At 36.7% G+C, this 17,884-nt stretch overlaps 1 protein-coding gene across 7 annotated transcripts in view; it reads right to left on the bottom strand.

Annotated features, from left to right (window-relative positions):
- Positions 1-17,884, bottom strand: part of EPS15 (epidermal growth factor receptor pathway substrate 15) — a 52,598-nt gene that overhangs the window by 14,670 nt on the left and 20,044 nt on the right. For all 7 annotated transcript variants that reach the window (XM_075759422.1, XM_075759427.1, XM_075759429.1 and 4 more), the window contains exons 11-15: positions 16,908-17,067; positions 13,229-13,314; positions 7,462-7,534; positions 2,396-2,557; positions 1,605-1,802 (exon numbers count right to left, since the gene is read on the bottom strand). In XM_075759422.1, the coding sequence (XP_075615537.1) occupies positions 1,605-1,802; positions 2,396-2,557; positions 7,462-7,534; positions 13,229-13,314; positions 16,908-17,067 (679 nt within the window). The remainder of the gene's footprint in view (positions 1-1,604; positions 1,803-2,395; positions 2,558-7,461; positions 7,535-13,228; positions 13,315-16,907; positions 17,068-17,884) is intronic.

Raw genomic sequence — 17,884 nt, 5'->3', positions numbered from 1 at the left:
AGAGATGTAATGTAGTTGAAGGACAGACCTGAGAACCTTCTGCCCAGGAAGCAGACTGCATCACTGGCAGTGATTTATTTCTACTAAAACTCATAAGAAGAGTTACAAAGCATTCAGGGGTTTTTTTGGTTGGTTGGTTTTGTTTGGGTTTTTGTTGTTCTTGGTTTGTTTTGTTGTTTTTTTTTTAAATTATGCATTTGTAATTGCCTTAAACTCTGAATTAAAAAGGCTGCTTTATCAGAATTCTCATCTTCCAAGAAGGAAAGTTAGAAATTCATTATCTTCGTCCACATGGCTTTTGAAGTCTACAAAATCCACAGTGTATCTTCCTAAGCAGATAGTTACATCCACATGTTAATAAGTAATTAATAATACAATAATTCAGCAATATGCTTGATGCAGTGCCTCAGGGCAAACATTTACAACCAAACTGCCAGTTATGAAGGAATTACTGGATTTGGCAGATTATGCAGAAGGATGAACATAGTTCAGATATTTAGGTGTCTAAATCCCACTGACTTCTCTTGGTCAGTCACCTAATAGAGTTTTCATTGCCTTGTACATGTCAAGTCGGTGGCAGCAAAGACAACTCCAGGTGTCTTTGTTTCAAAAACGCTGACGTCAGACCACCCGTTAGATAAAAAAAAATGATGTTGTAGTACAGTCAAGCATAACCACTTATCAGCCTCAAATCTGTTTGCTGCAAGTACTTCTTGCTAGTATATTAATATTGAAATAGCCAACCTGCTCTCTACCTGTGGTGAAATGATGAAAAAATCCATTTGTTTACCACTCAGTTTCTAAACCTCAAAGCCAAATTTAAAAATTATTAGTATGTTCTATGGGTCTTCAACAGAAGAAAGTGTTCTTGCATGAACACTAGCAGTGGAAGTCTTAAGAAAAAAACCAACCTGTTAACAAGTTACAGACATGAATTATGTGAAATTACCAACCCAAAAGTCAGCCATTTCTAGGGTTCAAAGTTAATAGGAAGGCTTCTTATTTTGTTTTTAACCTGATAATGATGTGCTCTGGCTCATATATTATACAGCTGGCAAGTCAGAGGAGAAGAATGATGAGGAAAGGGTGAAGCTAACACATCGCTGAAGTAATAATAAATTACTGATTACAGATAGGAGGTGAAAGCATTCTCAGTATCTAGTCTCAATCCAATTTATTCTTACACTCACCTTACTTTCCCCCTTCAACAATGCACTAAGTAAACGTTAGCAATGTTATACTGACTTCCATCAATTAAAGAATAGTGAGATTGTGCCCCAGGCCATGGCTGAGCGAGAAAGCAAACTAACTACTGGACATAGAGAATTTAAACATGCATTATCTATTTTTCATTAAGACAAATGATTTATGAAATATAAATTATTAATCTCTTTATTAACAAAAATAATGAAGTATCCTGAGTGACTTGAGTCGGCCTCCAAGAATCCTAAAAACTACTAGCACAGAACACACATGTAAGCAACTAAAGACATGCGCAAACAGTGAAGAAAAAAGAAAACAACGCCTTCCCCTTAAGGAAAAACCACACTAAAGGTTGAAGCTAAAAAAAAAATTTTTTTTTTTGGTCTTTCACACTGCCTTACTGAATTGATTTCCTGTTGTGAATCCTGCAGATGTTGCTGAAGAGGTCCCAGCTGTGCTTTCCCAGACTCTATGCAATGCTCAAGCTCTGCAGTTTCTTGCTGCAGGCGACTCAGCTCCTCTTGAGCTTTGGTCAGTTCATCTTCATACGCTGAAATCTTTGATTCCTGGCTTGTTATTTCAGCCTTCAGCATGGCAATCTAAAGCATGAATAAATATTTCAAAGCCAAATAAAAAAAACCCCCTCACCTCCAAACACATCCAAATACTATTCTTTATAACCAGAAAAAGTAAAAACCTCATAGCTATTGCAGAGATCATACCTCAATGAAAGGTTAATCCCCTACTGGTCTCAATAAGATCATAGTATTCTAGCTGGTTTCCTGACCAACATAGATATTCCTAATAATGAAAATATCATTTCAGACCTTAAAGAAATACTATAGCTTTGTATTAGAAAAAATCAACATAACCATGTTTTTTTTAACTGCTAAGAAATTAGTCCCAGGAATTAGCGCTTCTAATTACACTTATATTGCATAATTTCACATTATTTGTTTGCACTTAACCTTATTTGTGTGCAAGTATATCTCAGTGTATTTCTTGACACACTAAGTTAGGGCATCACTGAAAGAAGTGACATATTTCCTATTCTCTGTTGGTTGCAAAATCTTGACATGCAGGCTGTGTACTCATTAAAGTTTTCTCTCCTGCCCCAAGTGTAACACTGCAAGGCAGAGTTCTTCAAAACGAGGCATTTACTCTTCCAAGGGCCTTAGCCACTGGACCTTACCAAATGGGCCTCCTCTGCACACTTCTGCCTGATATCATTAAGTTGCTCTTCCAACTTGGCCTTCTGCTCATCAAGATCATTAAGGATTTCCTGCGCTTCCTGTTTCTGAGCTTGCAGCTTTTGCAGATTACTGCTCTCCCGCTTTACTTCATCTTGTAGATCCTGTAATAAAACAGATTAACTTTGCATTTGTTCCCTCCATCCTCCTAACCACTAAATTGCGCAGTATAAACTGCAGTGCTAACTCAGATGTCAAAGTGTCAACAAATTATCTTTCAAAAGCCAGCATTTATAAAACATCAGACAAGCAAATATTCTCAAATTCTAATACACAGAAATAATCAGGTTATTTTCTATTTTTCTTTAGTAAAGAGAATTTCACTGAAATATTGAAGATCATGCATCAACACAGAGATTAACTGTGTTACAGAGAGGTTGGGGTTTCATTTTGAATTTAGAAGTCATCTTTATTCAGGCTGCTACACTGTCTCTCTCCTATGTTTTAGCAACACGTTTTACTGAGTTCCTTAATAATAGAAATTCTTTATTCTGCTCCTTCCCCCTTTGAAAGCACATGGCAAAAAATAGAAACTTGTTTTAGCAACATGGTAAAGGACCGAATCAGTGCATTGTTAACCCAAATGCACTCCTTTCTAGAGCCTCCCTGTCTTTGATTTTGCAAGTCAGCCAAAAACGTATTTTCCATGTAACAGTACTGGTAAGAAATGCACATTTCATATACAAATATGCATCTTTTAACTTATGGAACAGCAGTATATATGTATCCTGTGTTCTAAGCACATTAAGTGGTATCATATGATAATTAGTTCATTTCCGAGCAACAGGAATGGTTATACTTCAAACTGCAGAGATAACATTGAAAAAAACGTTAAGAATTTTGGAACAAGAAAGAATCGTCAAAGTCAAGAGGAAGAGATAATACAGGGAGATCAAAAAGGATTAATACAAAAGGAAAAATATTAGATGAAAAGAGAAGACTGCAGCCTTTCCGAGAAAATATGGTAGTTGAAGGAAGAATCATGAACAGTAAAAAACAAATAGAAAATCAAGGAGGATAAGAAAACAAGCTGACGTGAATTTCTGATTAGATCATACATTTGTGTGCTACTCTAAAATAAGATCCTGTTGTCCTTTTTAGGGGTGTTTTGTTCAGGGTTTTTTTTTTGGTGAGGGCAATAGTTTATCCACATGTGCTAACAGCTCCAGATAATCAGGACAAAAGAGCCAGATAGAAATAGAAAGGCGTATGGTGCAGCAGTCAGATGCTAGGGAAATAGGTAACCTCAAGACAACTGGAAAACTACATGAAGAAACAGCATAGATGCTTTTATGAAAACAAACAGACAAAAACCCCACCAAAAACCTGTAAACCAAACAAAACAACAAACGCCCACAAAAACACTCAAATCACAGTTGAAGTTCAGTATAGGGTATACGACTGATGTACAGCAGTCACACTAGGTAAATTACTGGTTATTTCTAATCTATGAGAGAGAAACAAGCACACACACAAAAAGCTCTTACAGCAGCTACTGACTTGGATAATTGGGACACTCCTGATCCATTCATTTTCTACATCGCTTTGAAAAGCCGGTATCAGCTGACACTCAACACAAGCAACGGGGGGGAAGGTAACAGCTTAAAGAGATTTCAGTCTCCTTTCTCTGAGACGAAGCAAGAATTCACATACAAATGCTAAATATAGATCACCTCCACTCTTGCTACTGTTCCTTGAATCCCAGTGTCTGGTCTAGGCAGAGCAGTAGAGAAGCACTGAAGAGACCTGACTAAGCCTGACGGCTCCCAGAAGAAAAAAGAAGAAAAAAACCCCAAAACCCAAATGCGTTCACATAACCACTCCAAAATTAAAGCAATACACAGAACTGGGGCTAATACTCAAAGATACATCTTCATGAAGTAAACCAGGCCCCAATTAAGCTTTGATTTCAAAGAATACCCTCAGCAGAGAAGCATCATCTTAATGTTTAAGCACTGAATGAGATTCTGTATGAAAACCATTAACATAGTTGAGGTGGTACAAACTAGCATTTCTATGGTAATAGTGACCCTTGTATTAAATTTACCATCATTATAACTCTCCATGCTAATGTAGCATAGGAGAAGAAGAGTCTAGAGATCTGTATTTCCAGATAGGCAATGGATTTTATAGCTTGCCAGTCTGTACTTCACCAAACGATTCATGTGCTAAGGACTGTTAAGCCTGAAACAGCACAGAAAAGTTAAACTTCACTGACTTGCTAATGGCTTTGGTGCACTCCAACAAAGAAAGAATAGGGAAAATCCAGTGCTGAGTGGGATACTCATAGTGTAAATCTGTTTAAGAAAACTCAGGCCAACAAGGAGATCAAAAGGCTAGAAGAGAAGGCCAGAAACATTCTGGACTACTTGGAAGGACAGTCCCAAAATACCTTTCACCCACCCCACCTCCCCTTCTCTGAAGCAGTCTCTCACATGCAGTTACATTTTTTTTCCTCCGATTGATGTAAATACGTTCTGCTTTATTCAGGAGTTACGTGCATTTGTTCTACAAATGTCTTTACAAAGTTTCAGTATCCCACTGAAAAGCAAAACCTAGACCTTGTGACTTCACGTCAATAAAATTCTAGGGAACACGCAGTAATTGTTGGGAAAGCCAGGAGAACTGCCACTTATTTCAGAGTCTTGGCAGGTTCGCATGACCATACACATGAAATGCAAGATGACAATCTTGTGAATGTGTCCAAGAGCCCATTGCTTGAGGCAGTGGCTAGCCACCGAGGCACACTGTCCTTCAACAGCTGTGACTAGAAGAGCAGGCTGGTGACAAGAGAGCAACGGGACAGCCAGGTAAAGGCATTTCCAGATGCCATTTATTATGGGGTCTCTACTGCCAAGAAAAGTATTTCATGTATGAGTTTAATACTCCTATATTTATAGGAAAATGCTAATCCAATCACAGAATAAGTTAAGGAAATGGTGCCTTAGAAGTTACTTGATCTTTGTTACTCTGTTCATAACTTTTCAAGAAAAAACACCCCTTAATCTTTGCTTCTAAAGAGCTGTTATTTTAATAAGCACATTAAAATCCACCAGTATACCATGTTTTCCCTCCAACTCTTTTTCTTTGTTTTTTAGTGTCTATTTACATAGTATATAAATTATTGTATAGAAGAAAAACTGTCATTCCTTCCCTCTTCCCATACAAAACAGTTTGATCATAACAGACCATGGCTATATTTGAGATTATAATTTGTGTGCATGTAAGTAATTCTGGTATCGGAAACCCTGGAGTGTGATGCTACGAAACTAACTTGATCCAAGGTGGCAGATCAGAACACACTGGTTTTGTACACCATCTTTAGAAATGTCACCATTACAATAAACCCAGAAGAAAAAAAAAAAGCATGATGTAAATATATTCTTAGTCTGTCACCACTTTTCTCTGAAGTTCTAGAAAGTTTCCTGAAACATGCAGATTGTCCAACATTCAGGAGCAAGAAAGGGACCAGAGATAAAGGGCCACCAGCTTAAACAAATGCTGCAGCCATGTCCTACTTGATCCCCATGGTTTCGCATTTTTTCTGACAAGCCAGTAATAGACTGTTTCTTCTCTGCAGGCTAACAGAACTCTAGAACTCCATTTAAAAAGGGACACATAGCTTGTGTGATCACTAAGAGGTTAAAGACCTGAGACGGTTGCTTCCAACATTATTGCTCTGGATACAATGACTTAATTGATTCTGTGATGCTGCTGACTATCACACACTAAACATATGCAGATGACACTAATACTGTAACATTAAAGGCAAGGATTTTATTTAGCTTTATACACCTTTTGTGCAAAGGCACTGGAAAACTCAACCTTCACATAAGCACACCCAGATTCCAGAACACACTAACAAAATCATCCTATGTGCAAAGCCAGGAATATCCATAAGAATTTTTAACAGTGTGAAAAGGCAATCTGCAGCATGGGGAGGGGAATGACCGCTGCATGCACGGACAGAATCACAGACACGGGCAACTTGTGTATGCATTCCTGCAGCTGCTGAATCTGGCTGCCATTGTGACTAACAGGCCAGCATCTGATTATCTTCTGAAAGGTCAGACTATTAATTATCAACCAGGCTTTAAGGATATTAAATAGCCAAGCACAAAATTCACAGCAGTTGTAACACATTGGCTCTTTTTCTGCCCAACACAAAGTAAAATGCAGAAATCTTGCATTATTTGCTTTTAATCAGATAAAGATTATTTGAAAAAAGAAAGATTCCCAAAATAAATGTAGAAATAAATGTAAGTGATCAGATATCACACTAAAGTTTTTTTTTTTCCTTAAAGCAGCAACTCCAGCTGCTTTTGCAGCTTAAAATTTAATTGAAACATTGCTTTGCAGCATTTAATTCAGGGCTTGGCTAGACTGTTAGCACCCTAAACCCTGATGCTGCCTGCATAATTTTTAATCCCTGTAAAACACTTGCAAAATTTAATTTTTCCAATATTCTGGAAATTCAATGTCATCCTTTTAAATAAAAATCAAACAGATTATTTTAAAAAGCCACTTATATTAGGCAAAATTAACTTGAGGCAACATTCCTCCTAAGCTAGTAATTACTGCGACTCTTAAGAAGCAGCCCCATATACAAGCCCTTTTAATTCAGCCACTTAAGTTTATTAATTTGCAGTGCTACAGTGTCTTCTTTAGTTTTAATTATACATTAGATAGCCTTGCTAGAAAAAACCCAAACAAACAAAAAAGAAATCTATTAATTTCTAATATTTTTCATTTAAAACTCGATGCAGGCTATACATCCTAGGAGCTCACACATTTATATAAATATATACATCTACACCAACCCACATTCACACAGCAAATACACTTCAAAGCACATTCTTTTTCTTAGCCAACAATTTTTTTCTTTTCATAGTGATGATCACATCACTGAATAAGCGATGTGATCTAAAGACTCAGTAATCCCACTGCCGTTAAAGCACCACATGGTGCAGTATCAGGTGTCTAAACAATAATTTTGTGTCTTATTTACCTGGACCTCACTTGTCCTCTGCTTGATGGTATCTTCTTTCTCCTTCAGGTCATGCTCTACATTATTCTTTTCCCTAGAAGACCAGCAAACAATGCAAGAATACTTAAGAACATCAGCTACAGCAGGTACAGTTATCCAGCCCCCTAAGCCGGTATCTCTCTTTAAATACATAGTGAAACATTAAAACACAAAAGATGTAAGGGATTTCTGCTTTCCAAGTTATTTACAAGACAGAAGCCCACATAAGTGTTCTGCATAAAACCCCCTGTCTTTTCACCCAACTGCACTTCAGTGATAAGAATGGCTCAAAAATGGAAGGGGGCGGGAGGGAGAAATCAATGAAATACTGTCTCCAGTGATCTCACTGTTGCTATGGAGCACTTGTCTAATGAAAACTGCTGGGAAAAGTGGGAGGGATTGCATCAGATTCCATCTATTAACCCCTGCAAACACAGTAATTCCTATGCTAACAGCAGTTAGAAAACATGTCCAGCAGGCCAATCTAGCTCATTAATTGACTTTGCCTATCATATTTTAGATATACCCGTTAGTAAGCTCAGTCACAGGAAGAAAGGTTAGCCTGCTGTAGTCGCTATCTGCTTAGAAACACCACACGTAGGTATTTGCTGTGTCATATCAAGTCTGTCTCTACAGACATTTATTCAAGTTTAAAAGTGACTACTGATGACAGGGGAATTATCATCAATAAATTCTTGGCAGTCAGACATAACAATAGCTTTAAGAAAGGGAATAAAACCTGCATACAACTCAGAAGTGTTACTGTTTTAAATAAATCATAAGAACATTTATCTCTAGACAGTATATGGATTCTTGTCTCCTTTCATAGATGAAGCATTAAACTTTACAGTTTTAACACTATCTTCTGTACACAGATATTTACTTTCATAAAAGATTTTGTTAATAAATTAGAACACACAATACAAGTCAGAATTTGAACAATGATAAACCTAACATTTCTAAATGAAATACCATAGTGAAAAGCTATGAAATTATATTACTAGTGCATATTGAAATTATGGTACCTTCATATTTTAATAGCAGCAGATTGGTAATAGATCTAAAGCTATTAATCTTATTGTTTACTCTTATCTAATACAGAAGAAAGCATTTCTGTCTCCGAAGTAAAGCAGGTCTACTCTAAGTTCTCTTTACTCAAGCTGAGGAATACTTGTTTACTGCTAAACCATGTACAATAGAAAAAAAAAATCCAGATGTCACAGATCTTAAATGAACATTTGGTCTGAAAAATAAATAATAGCAGAACATAATCTATAGTAATTATCTCAGTATCTGATTAAAGAGTAACTTGCTGAATGTGCCCAAAGGAAAGGTTTACAAGGAAGGAAAAGGAAAGATGTGGAAAGAGGGACTTTGAAGAACAAGGCTAGCTATTCTCTTAAGTGTGAGCCTCCAAGTTTCATAAAATTCCTCACTCTCGTTCATCAGAAAGTATAATGAAGATTCTAAGCAAATCTTTACCACCCCCATCAAAGCTACAGCACACTCCTCTAGCTCACTAAGCAAGTATTTGTACCATAGCTGTACTTCAATATTTAAAGCATTACAAGACAGGGTTGAAGCAAGTTCTGTTGATTTTGCCTTCTGTAACTTCCCATGAGCAAAGGGTCTCAATCTCAATAAAGCACTTCCACAGATCCAAATACAAGTCAGGCTAAAAAATACCTTCAAGCCCTCAGACATGCATCAAGCACAGCAAACACTCAGGCGTATTATTCCTGATTGAAGATAAAAGAGAATAACTGACTAGGTAAACAAATACTTGTTATTTTTCCTGTTCGGGTATGAAATAGAAATGCAAGCAGGTATGTGTACTTTAACACACAGCCTTTCCACACTGATGTCACTGACATGCCTAAGAGACTGTCAGAGATGAAAATCACTTCCCTTTATTTCAAGAGAAGCCAGGTACCTAAACCTTGCAATCTGGACTATGCTATGCAAGCAACAGGATACAATACCCACCCACAGGCAGCTTACACTGGCCAAATCACAACTCAAACAATGAATTGGAAAAAATCATGTGAAAGAAGTATTGTCAGACAGAACAAGAAAAGCTTAGGCAGCAGTCCCAGGCAAAGGAAAACAAGCTGAGTGTATATAGACTACACATAACACATCCCCTCCTCCCCCACAGTAATTTGTCTTTGTTTAAAAAAAAAAAAAAAAAAAAGACAACACAGACCTACTTAATTCACTAATTCTTCTGAATGCCTCCATTTCTTTTACATACTATCTGGTATGCCCCTGTAGGAATGCTCAGCAACTGAAAGAACCAAAAACAAGTAACAAAATTGATTTATTGGATATGACAGATTTCCTGGATCATGAAGTCCCTTACCACATCAGCACTTGGGGGGGGGAAGCCAACCCAAAAAGAACTGTGGTCTTGCCAGAAAATGACACTTGCAACCACTTCAAGTCAATTTATGAAAGCAATACAACTGCCCCTACATATTTTAGTAATAGTCAGGTCAGGAGAACCTCAGATCAAAGAAATTAAAAGCAATGATTAAAAAGCATCTCCAATGCAGATACTTCATGATTTACAAGCAAATAATCTTAGTAAATCCATAAATTTTATCCTAATTCATGAATGGAGTAATTTATAAGTGGGAGCCAGCATACTGCAAATATTTGTAATAGCTGACAACCAAGGAGTCCCCACGTCAGTACAGACGTTCAAGCCAAACAACCCTGGCCAGGCTTCTCGATGGCCAACACTTAGAACCACCTTAGTCACAAAAGCAAAAAGTCATAGTTCTTTTCCATAATAAGTGATAGATGATAACTCACGGAGCTGGCAGCATTATCTACACTCACAGTTGCCCAACATTTCTTATTTTCACATACATTTGTAATTTTGGAATTCCTAGCGTAGTAGTACTTCAGTTTGGCAATTCTAGAAAAAAATACCTGTAGTTGCTTCTCCCCTTATGTTCCCACCAATCTTTTACGATGCAACAGCTCTGTTACTTCCAAATCAGAGGCTGGAAGAAATAATCTAGCTTACATTAAAATTCTTACCATTGCTTTGCTAAGAAGCTGTAGATCTCTCAACTTTGAAATAAAGGCTTGATGCAAGTATATGGCAGGGAGAGGTAGCCCTATTTTTCTGGGGGACGTTTTGCTGTTTCTTTACCTTTGAGAGACCAACTTATCAGCTTTCTGGTCCTCATAACCTGGATTTATATTCAGGACAATGTAACTGTTGCTGCCCAACGTATGGGAAGGGTGGCAACTTTGGTGAGAACTACGATCGCAATAAGTTAAGCTCAACTACGTAATATGCTTAGAGAGTAACACAGTATTGGTAAAGCTTGAAGAGATTCCCCTAATTGTGGGCTGTAGCTAGCTTTGAATGCACAAAAGCAAAGCAGGGTTTGCTAGGGAAGAAAAAGGTTTTATGGCTCAAAAGAAGAATATTAAGAACATCTGGTCTAGCCTCCCACAATGCTGATCAAAAAAGCTTCAAATAGCTTTCTAAAAATACCGTGCAACTGAAACAGAACTTACAGGCAGCAGTGCTAACAGGATCAAAATGATGCAGATGCTACAACATCCCCAGACAAATCTTTCCCCCTACCAGAGGAGAATTATCCAAACAAGTGTTCTGCATTTTTTTCTTCATCTGATCCTCAACCTCCACCTTCCTGCCATTGTTTTTATTGAATTACTTTAAAGAGCTATTGGCTACCGGAAATCTTTCCCACACAAACCGTTGAGCCACAAACACATCACCTCTGTATTCTTTGCTCAGTCTCTCAAACGAGCTGTGTTTTCCAGACATTGTCATTCTTTTGAGGCGTTTCCTCTGCCGCCTTTTTTTTTGCCTTCCCCCCCCCGCCAAAGAACACTTCAAAAATAGATTTAATTTCTATTACTGGGTCTCAGAAATGCAGCTCTCATGGATACCTCTCAGTGGAATCACGGACTACAATTATTACATATTGAGTTCTATAGCTGAACAATACATCTTGTTTAAAAATTAACAGAAATAACTTACATTTAAGTTACATTTTTATATGGTAACTATCAAGACTGAAGACATACTTCACCAGTTTTAATGGAAATGTGGATTTGCCAAAGATGAAAAGTTTCCTACATTTACCACAAAGATTAATCTGTTGCCTAGCATTGCCACCTGTGCTTAGGGAAGGTACAGAAAAAGGAACATTTACTCTGCTACAGTGACTAAAGGATTTCCAAGTAATCAAAAAATTATTTTTCTTGAAAAAAGTAAAAATGAAAACAATTTGAGCTACAACTCACTTTATGACACTGAGCTTGCTAGTCATTCTTAATGAAACCATACAAACCTTTTACTATTACACTTCAGTTTGACAATACAGGCTTAACCCTCTGATTGGTAATCCAGTTCTATTCTGAACCTCTAAATTATATCCAAGTAAATTTCCCCTTTCTAAAAATAAATACCTATTAATAGTTGCCCCCACTGACCTTCAACAATCTAGTATCATTCAAATATGTCTTAAATAATTGTCCAAGTGTATTTGCCACTGAAGAAATGGAAGCAATGACTTTCGAAAGGCCACTTACCACACAGTAAGAAAAAAACCAGACATAAACAGACTGGCTTGCATGTTAGGCTGCAAGCCCACCTACTGAAAACCAACTTCATCTAAAAATTCAGGCTTGTGAACAATTTATTTCCTTCTAAGATACTAACAGCAAATACACATGGTCGTAAATCATATTTCAGGTTAATAAATGTGAGAGTCCAAAACTGGAATTAATGCAACCTAAAGAACAACAGAGGAAGGCAGAGCAGGGAGAAGAGAAGGAGGCAGTGGGAGTAATAAGAGGGAGAATAAGCAGCTGAAGTGAAAAAATGTTTATGTATTTAGGAAACAGACTGTGCTTTGACATATTGCCAGATAAAATCATTCCTGCAAGTGACATAAGACAGGCAGATTTCATCATGATAAAGCACCCTCACTTATAAAACAGCAGAATTTACTGTTCTTAACATAATTCTCAGTAAATTTATGATAGTACCAAAATAATCACTGAAGAAAAATATCTGCTATGTCTTGAGAGTATGATGAAGACTATACAACATATATGAACTTGATTTTCTTAGTGACTTGAAGTCATCTTCTTAATTACCTTAGAAATAATTAATAGAACTCAAGGGTCTGCAGACCTCAAATTAAACAATTTTTCTCAGTGCAACTGTTTATTTTACTGAACAGAAGCACGTACATCTCTATCACCATCATAACCCTAGCAGATATAATATCCAAACTGTCATCTTCCCACTCTCTACCCTACATACCGCTTGATCTTTCCCACCTCACTTCCTTACTGCCACTAGAAAAAAGTCCTTAGAATTCCCTCTACAAATCAAAGACAACTAATACCAATTTATATCATAGTTCCAGCATCCTAAAGATCTGCTCCATTCTCATCTGCCAATAAAGATGGAGAGAGTATTTCTATCTCACGATGCTAAGATATGCAGCTCTCAAACATAACCAGAAGGCATGAGGGACAGACCTTTCACAGTCTTGCTGTTATTAAATGCACTCATCTGACTGAACAGAGTAGAAGTGTTAAAAACAGTATTACAGACATATTAACTGTTTACTTCAGCAAAGCAGACTACTACCACCTGGTTTTCTCTTATGCATTGAATTGGTTTTTTAAAAACAGTAAGTATCACAACTGAATCTAAGGCAACTATGACTATTCCTCCTTTACGTACCTCTGCAGATCTACTATTTCATTGTTTAATGTATCAAGTTCTTTAATTGCAGAAAAATCTGCTACAGAATTCAGTCCTTGAGTACTCTGAAAGATAAAAAATAAATACTGTTAGTTTATAGTTTATGCTGCCCAACAACTATATTCACTTTACTTTTTGTGACAGCATAAGCTATCCTCTTGTAACAACTGTTCGTAGCATTGTATTTCAAATTCTCAATCTCAAAAATCCCCAAACAGTACAGATGCTATATTAACAGAACACAACATACATCCAATGCATCTAGTAATTCAAACAGAGTTTGGCTCCTGTAAGCTTCTGAAGACATCTTCGACAAAAGAACAGGACAACTTGATCATACAAATAAAGTAAATCTAGTTCTAAAGTGAGATTCATCTTACAGCTTCCTAGCATTCATTTAAGAGTGGTTTGGTTTGTTTACTACTCTTATATTTCTTCACTTTGGTGACCCTCCTGTTGCAAAGTATGGACACTTATTTGCAATGCTTTAAGTGATACTGAGCTAGTTTAACGTGCATCTCCAGAGTACTGAATGAAACTTTGATAATACAAAGTCATAGTTAAGTTACGCCCATGAGTTCCCATTTACTTAGTGTCTTTATAAAAAGACAACCACTGTAATACAAATTATTTGTTTCAAAAAAGTACACATAAATGACCAGAGAACAAATGCTGAAGGCACAAATTAGCAAATACTGTAATTGTTCTACTGTGCCTTATAACAACATGAACTTGTTTAGGAAGCCATAGTCACTATAACTACCTTCTACAAATACATCAGCTCCTTCAAGCCTTGAATAAAGTCATCAAGTAGAAGCACAAAGTTCAGAGGAAAAGTATATACATATAATTAAAAAAAGGCAAGTGATACTCCCAAAATAACACAAAAGTCTTTAAATGCTGAAGTTTCTCTAAAGAGAGATCAAGATGCTATTAACTATGTGTTTATTCAAGCTTATACTCTGGGGGGTGGGGGGGGGGAAGACAACAACAACAGCAATGAAAAGCCCTAAACAGTAAATCTGAGTGCACTGTGGCAAAGAATATTATTCAGTAGAACTATAGATTAGTCATGCATATATTACTAGAGCAAATGGCAGGAACTGAGAATTAAAAAAAAAATCCACCAAACCAACCAAAACCTAAAGCACACACATACAGCTATTCTTAAACTAGGTAGTGTACAGCTTCTCAAAAGGGCAAAATAACTGTGAAGTTCAATCCTATTCTAAAGGAATTATACAGGAGTTTTGCTGAGTTGCTCATGGTGTTCCAACAAGAAAGGTTTTGCTTCTCCTAGGAAGAGGACAGAAGGAAAACATGGAGCTATTATCTACAATTTCTTCCAAGGCCTCCTTCTCTCAAAGAAATTCTGCACACTAATGCCAGCATTAAAATTGAACAAAATGTAGTTCAATTGTATTTTCAATCGTTCAGGAGAATCGTTTGGGGGGGGGGGGGAACAAAAGCCAACGTTTTTAGTTTCAATGCACAAGTTAAAAGAAGACAAAAGTTAGAACTATTTGCTGCCATTTACTACACTGCAACATGCATGCAAACAGCGCTTCAAGTTTTTAACTCAAAATATTAATAAATGTCAACTTCTGTCAGAATTCTTTAAGAGAAACTTGCATGTAAGTAAGTTTTATGGCTGGTAATGCAAGTGCAATTTGGTGACTACAAACAGTTGTAGGTAAAGAAATACAGCAACAAGTACTAGACTGCTGCTGTGTCCCATTCATGGGATCTGCGTTCAGGCCTCAAAACTGAAATAAAAGTTATGCTACTGTGGTAATAAAATTCTGTAAGGAAACAAAACATTAGATAACAGCAATTACATACATACCCATTCTAAGCATCTACCAAGAAATATCGGCAGTTAACTTTCCCTAATTGACAAACATAATGGATTACCATCATACTTACTGATACTTCTGCTACTGCCTTTGTATTGGTCAAGTCAGAAGATAAAACCTAATGTTTTGGGTGGGGTTTTTTGGGGGTTTGTGGGTTTTTTGTTTTGTTTTGTTTACAATGTAAGCCACTCCACTCAAGCAAACCAGAAAAAGCCTATTTCTGCCTAGTGCTCTTGTCCTTTGCATTCCAGTCTTGAGCAGTAACCTTGGATAAACAGGTTCTTTCATATCAACAAGACAACATCTCTCTTGAAAAAGTTCAAAGTGAGCTGAAGGTTCAAGCTCAATCTAGTAAAACAAATTCTTGGTAAGGATTTACAGAGCTAACTAAAAGCTAACTTACCTTCTTTCACAATATTCCTACTCTTATTGTTTATGTTAGTAATGCAAAAAAAAAAAAAAGACACTGATGGCTTTGAGAGTTCTATAAAAATAATTTACACAACACAGAATAGCAGTAACCAACACCAAATCTCATCTAACATGTTCTGATCACCACATTTTCTGCCATATCATCAGTAAAACCATGAGTATTAGTCCTAATGACAATGTCATGTTGGGTTACTACTCTGTCACCACTTCCCCAGCAATTTCAACACGGTAAGACATAGCACTTTCTTTCAAGTTTAACAGCACGTGTTACCAACAGGTAACAGCCACAGAGGTCTGGGTTTATCTTCCAGATGAACAATGGAAATTAGCAATAATCTGAGATTGCAACATACTGTGACACTTCAGAGAAGTGGTGGGCTATTTCAGTGATTATGTGAGAGTCTTAGAAGGATGTTCAATATTAAACCAACAGACAGTAAATATTAGAAAAGCAAAGATTCTCTAACCTTGAGAAAGCAGAGTTAACAAACTGACAGAATAATAAGGATGAAAAGCAGAGTGGTGCAGAATGGAAAAAACAGTCCAAACTAGAAAAGAGACATAGAAAGGAAAGCAAACATACAAAAAAGATTAGTAGAGTTGCAAATAAAGCAATTACTTTTTAAAAACAGAATGTAAAAAGAAATTAGATACCAGTTACAGAAACTCAAAAGTAGTGCCAAATTTTGAGTTTCAATTTTTCAGGTGCAAATTTTTCATTCTGTTTAAGAAAGTTGTAGAATTAGGTCAATGTTTTGCACAACCAAGAAAAGGTAACCCACATCAGACTTTGTGATGCATAAAACAAGTCCGAATTTGTGATGATCTCTACCATTCTGATAAATGCAACTTGAACTGCTGAGGTATAGTCTACTGCTGGATTAAGATAGATGGCAATCAACAGACTATGAAGATATTTAAACTATCTGTGAAGTATAAAATGGAGGACCATTTACTTTAAAAACTTTAAATATGTAATTCTAAACTTTATTTAGTTCACATTTTTTCCAGACTTCTTAAAAAAGGAATGTAAAAAAAAAAGGTAATTGTCAACACGGTAGGAGAAAAACATTGAACTTGTGCATGTTATTTCAAATGCAAATTAAAATTTCTTTAGACAGGTAGTAGAAAGACTATTCCTTCAAAATAGAAGATCTCTCCGCTTGGTTGGCAGGCGTAATAAATGACAGCTTCATTTTGAAACATGAATGGAACAGTGTTTTGTCAATTCTTTGCACTTCAGACTTGTTTTCTTCCTGATATTCTGATAAATTTAAGGTATGCCAGTACGTGAGGTGTTTCTCGCACAACCTTTGAAACTAATGTTCTTTGTTGGAGATTTATACCAAAAATGCCAAAGCCATCCTTACCTTCTGTAAACCAACACCCCTGTCTGAAGGTGGAATCATCTCTGGAGTTAGAGCCTGAGGTGGATCAATGCCCTTTGTTAACTTCTGATTAATTAAATAGAAAGCCAAAGCAAACTGTTCCTTTGAAAGCTTTCCGCAGTCCTTTGTGTCACAGAGAGCCCTGTACAGAGATGCACATGAAATAGATCAAATCCTCAATCCTGCAAGTATAGCCCTGTTTACTGTACTTGCTGTCATTTAAAAATGTGAAAATTGCTAGTATATATCTCCTCTTCTAAAAAATACAACGTAGAAATAAGGCATGGTAATAAATAGGAAACACTACTCAAACATACACAACCACCTTCTCTTTGCATGCTAAGCTCCACAGCTCTGTTACGGTAAGTTCTGATCTGGTGAAAGGCAGAATCAGGGCTATGAGTCACTAACACCACCCGAGCATCTGTAACTGAAGTTCCTTCTAAATTAAACAACTTTTCACAGCCAACACAAGTTTATCTAATTTTCCTAAATTTGAGGTTATGTTAACCATACCTTGGGAAAAAAAAAAAAAGTTTTTCTTATCCAAGTGTCCTACAATAGCTTTTAGTGGGGAAAGAATTAAAAAAGCACTGGGTGTCACTACTAGCCGTAATGAAAGACAAACAAGTTGCAGAATTAAATAGGCCGTAAGTCTCACACGCTATGAATTTTATACAGATAATTCTCATTACCAGTATATGCGTAGTATCTGTGTTTAGATACACAGAAACACTACAACGTCTTAAATACAGGGATTTCACTGAAGTGCACCATGTGTATGTAACAACCTGTGTTCAGGAGCTTTACCTCCTCCCCTAGGAGATGACGCATAGCATAAACCTGTTTTCCCCCCTTTCTGTCCAAAAGTAGAAGCAAGTTAATTACCACTGTTTATACAGAGGCCATGCTATTCTATACAAAAAACAACTTTCACTTGCCAGAAATGTCAACATAGC

Source organism: Balearica regulorum, chromosome 8 (genome assembly GCF_011004875.1).
Source record: "Balearica regulorum gibbericeps isolate bBalReg1 chromosome 8, bBalReg1.pri, whole genome shotgun sequence".
Lineage (NCBI taxonomy): Eukaryota > Metazoa > Chordata > Aves > Gruiformes > Gruidae > Balearica > Balearica regulorum.
The sequence above is the reverse complement of the archived record's forward strand: the minus strand, read 5'-3'. Positions and strand labels throughout refer to the sequence as shown.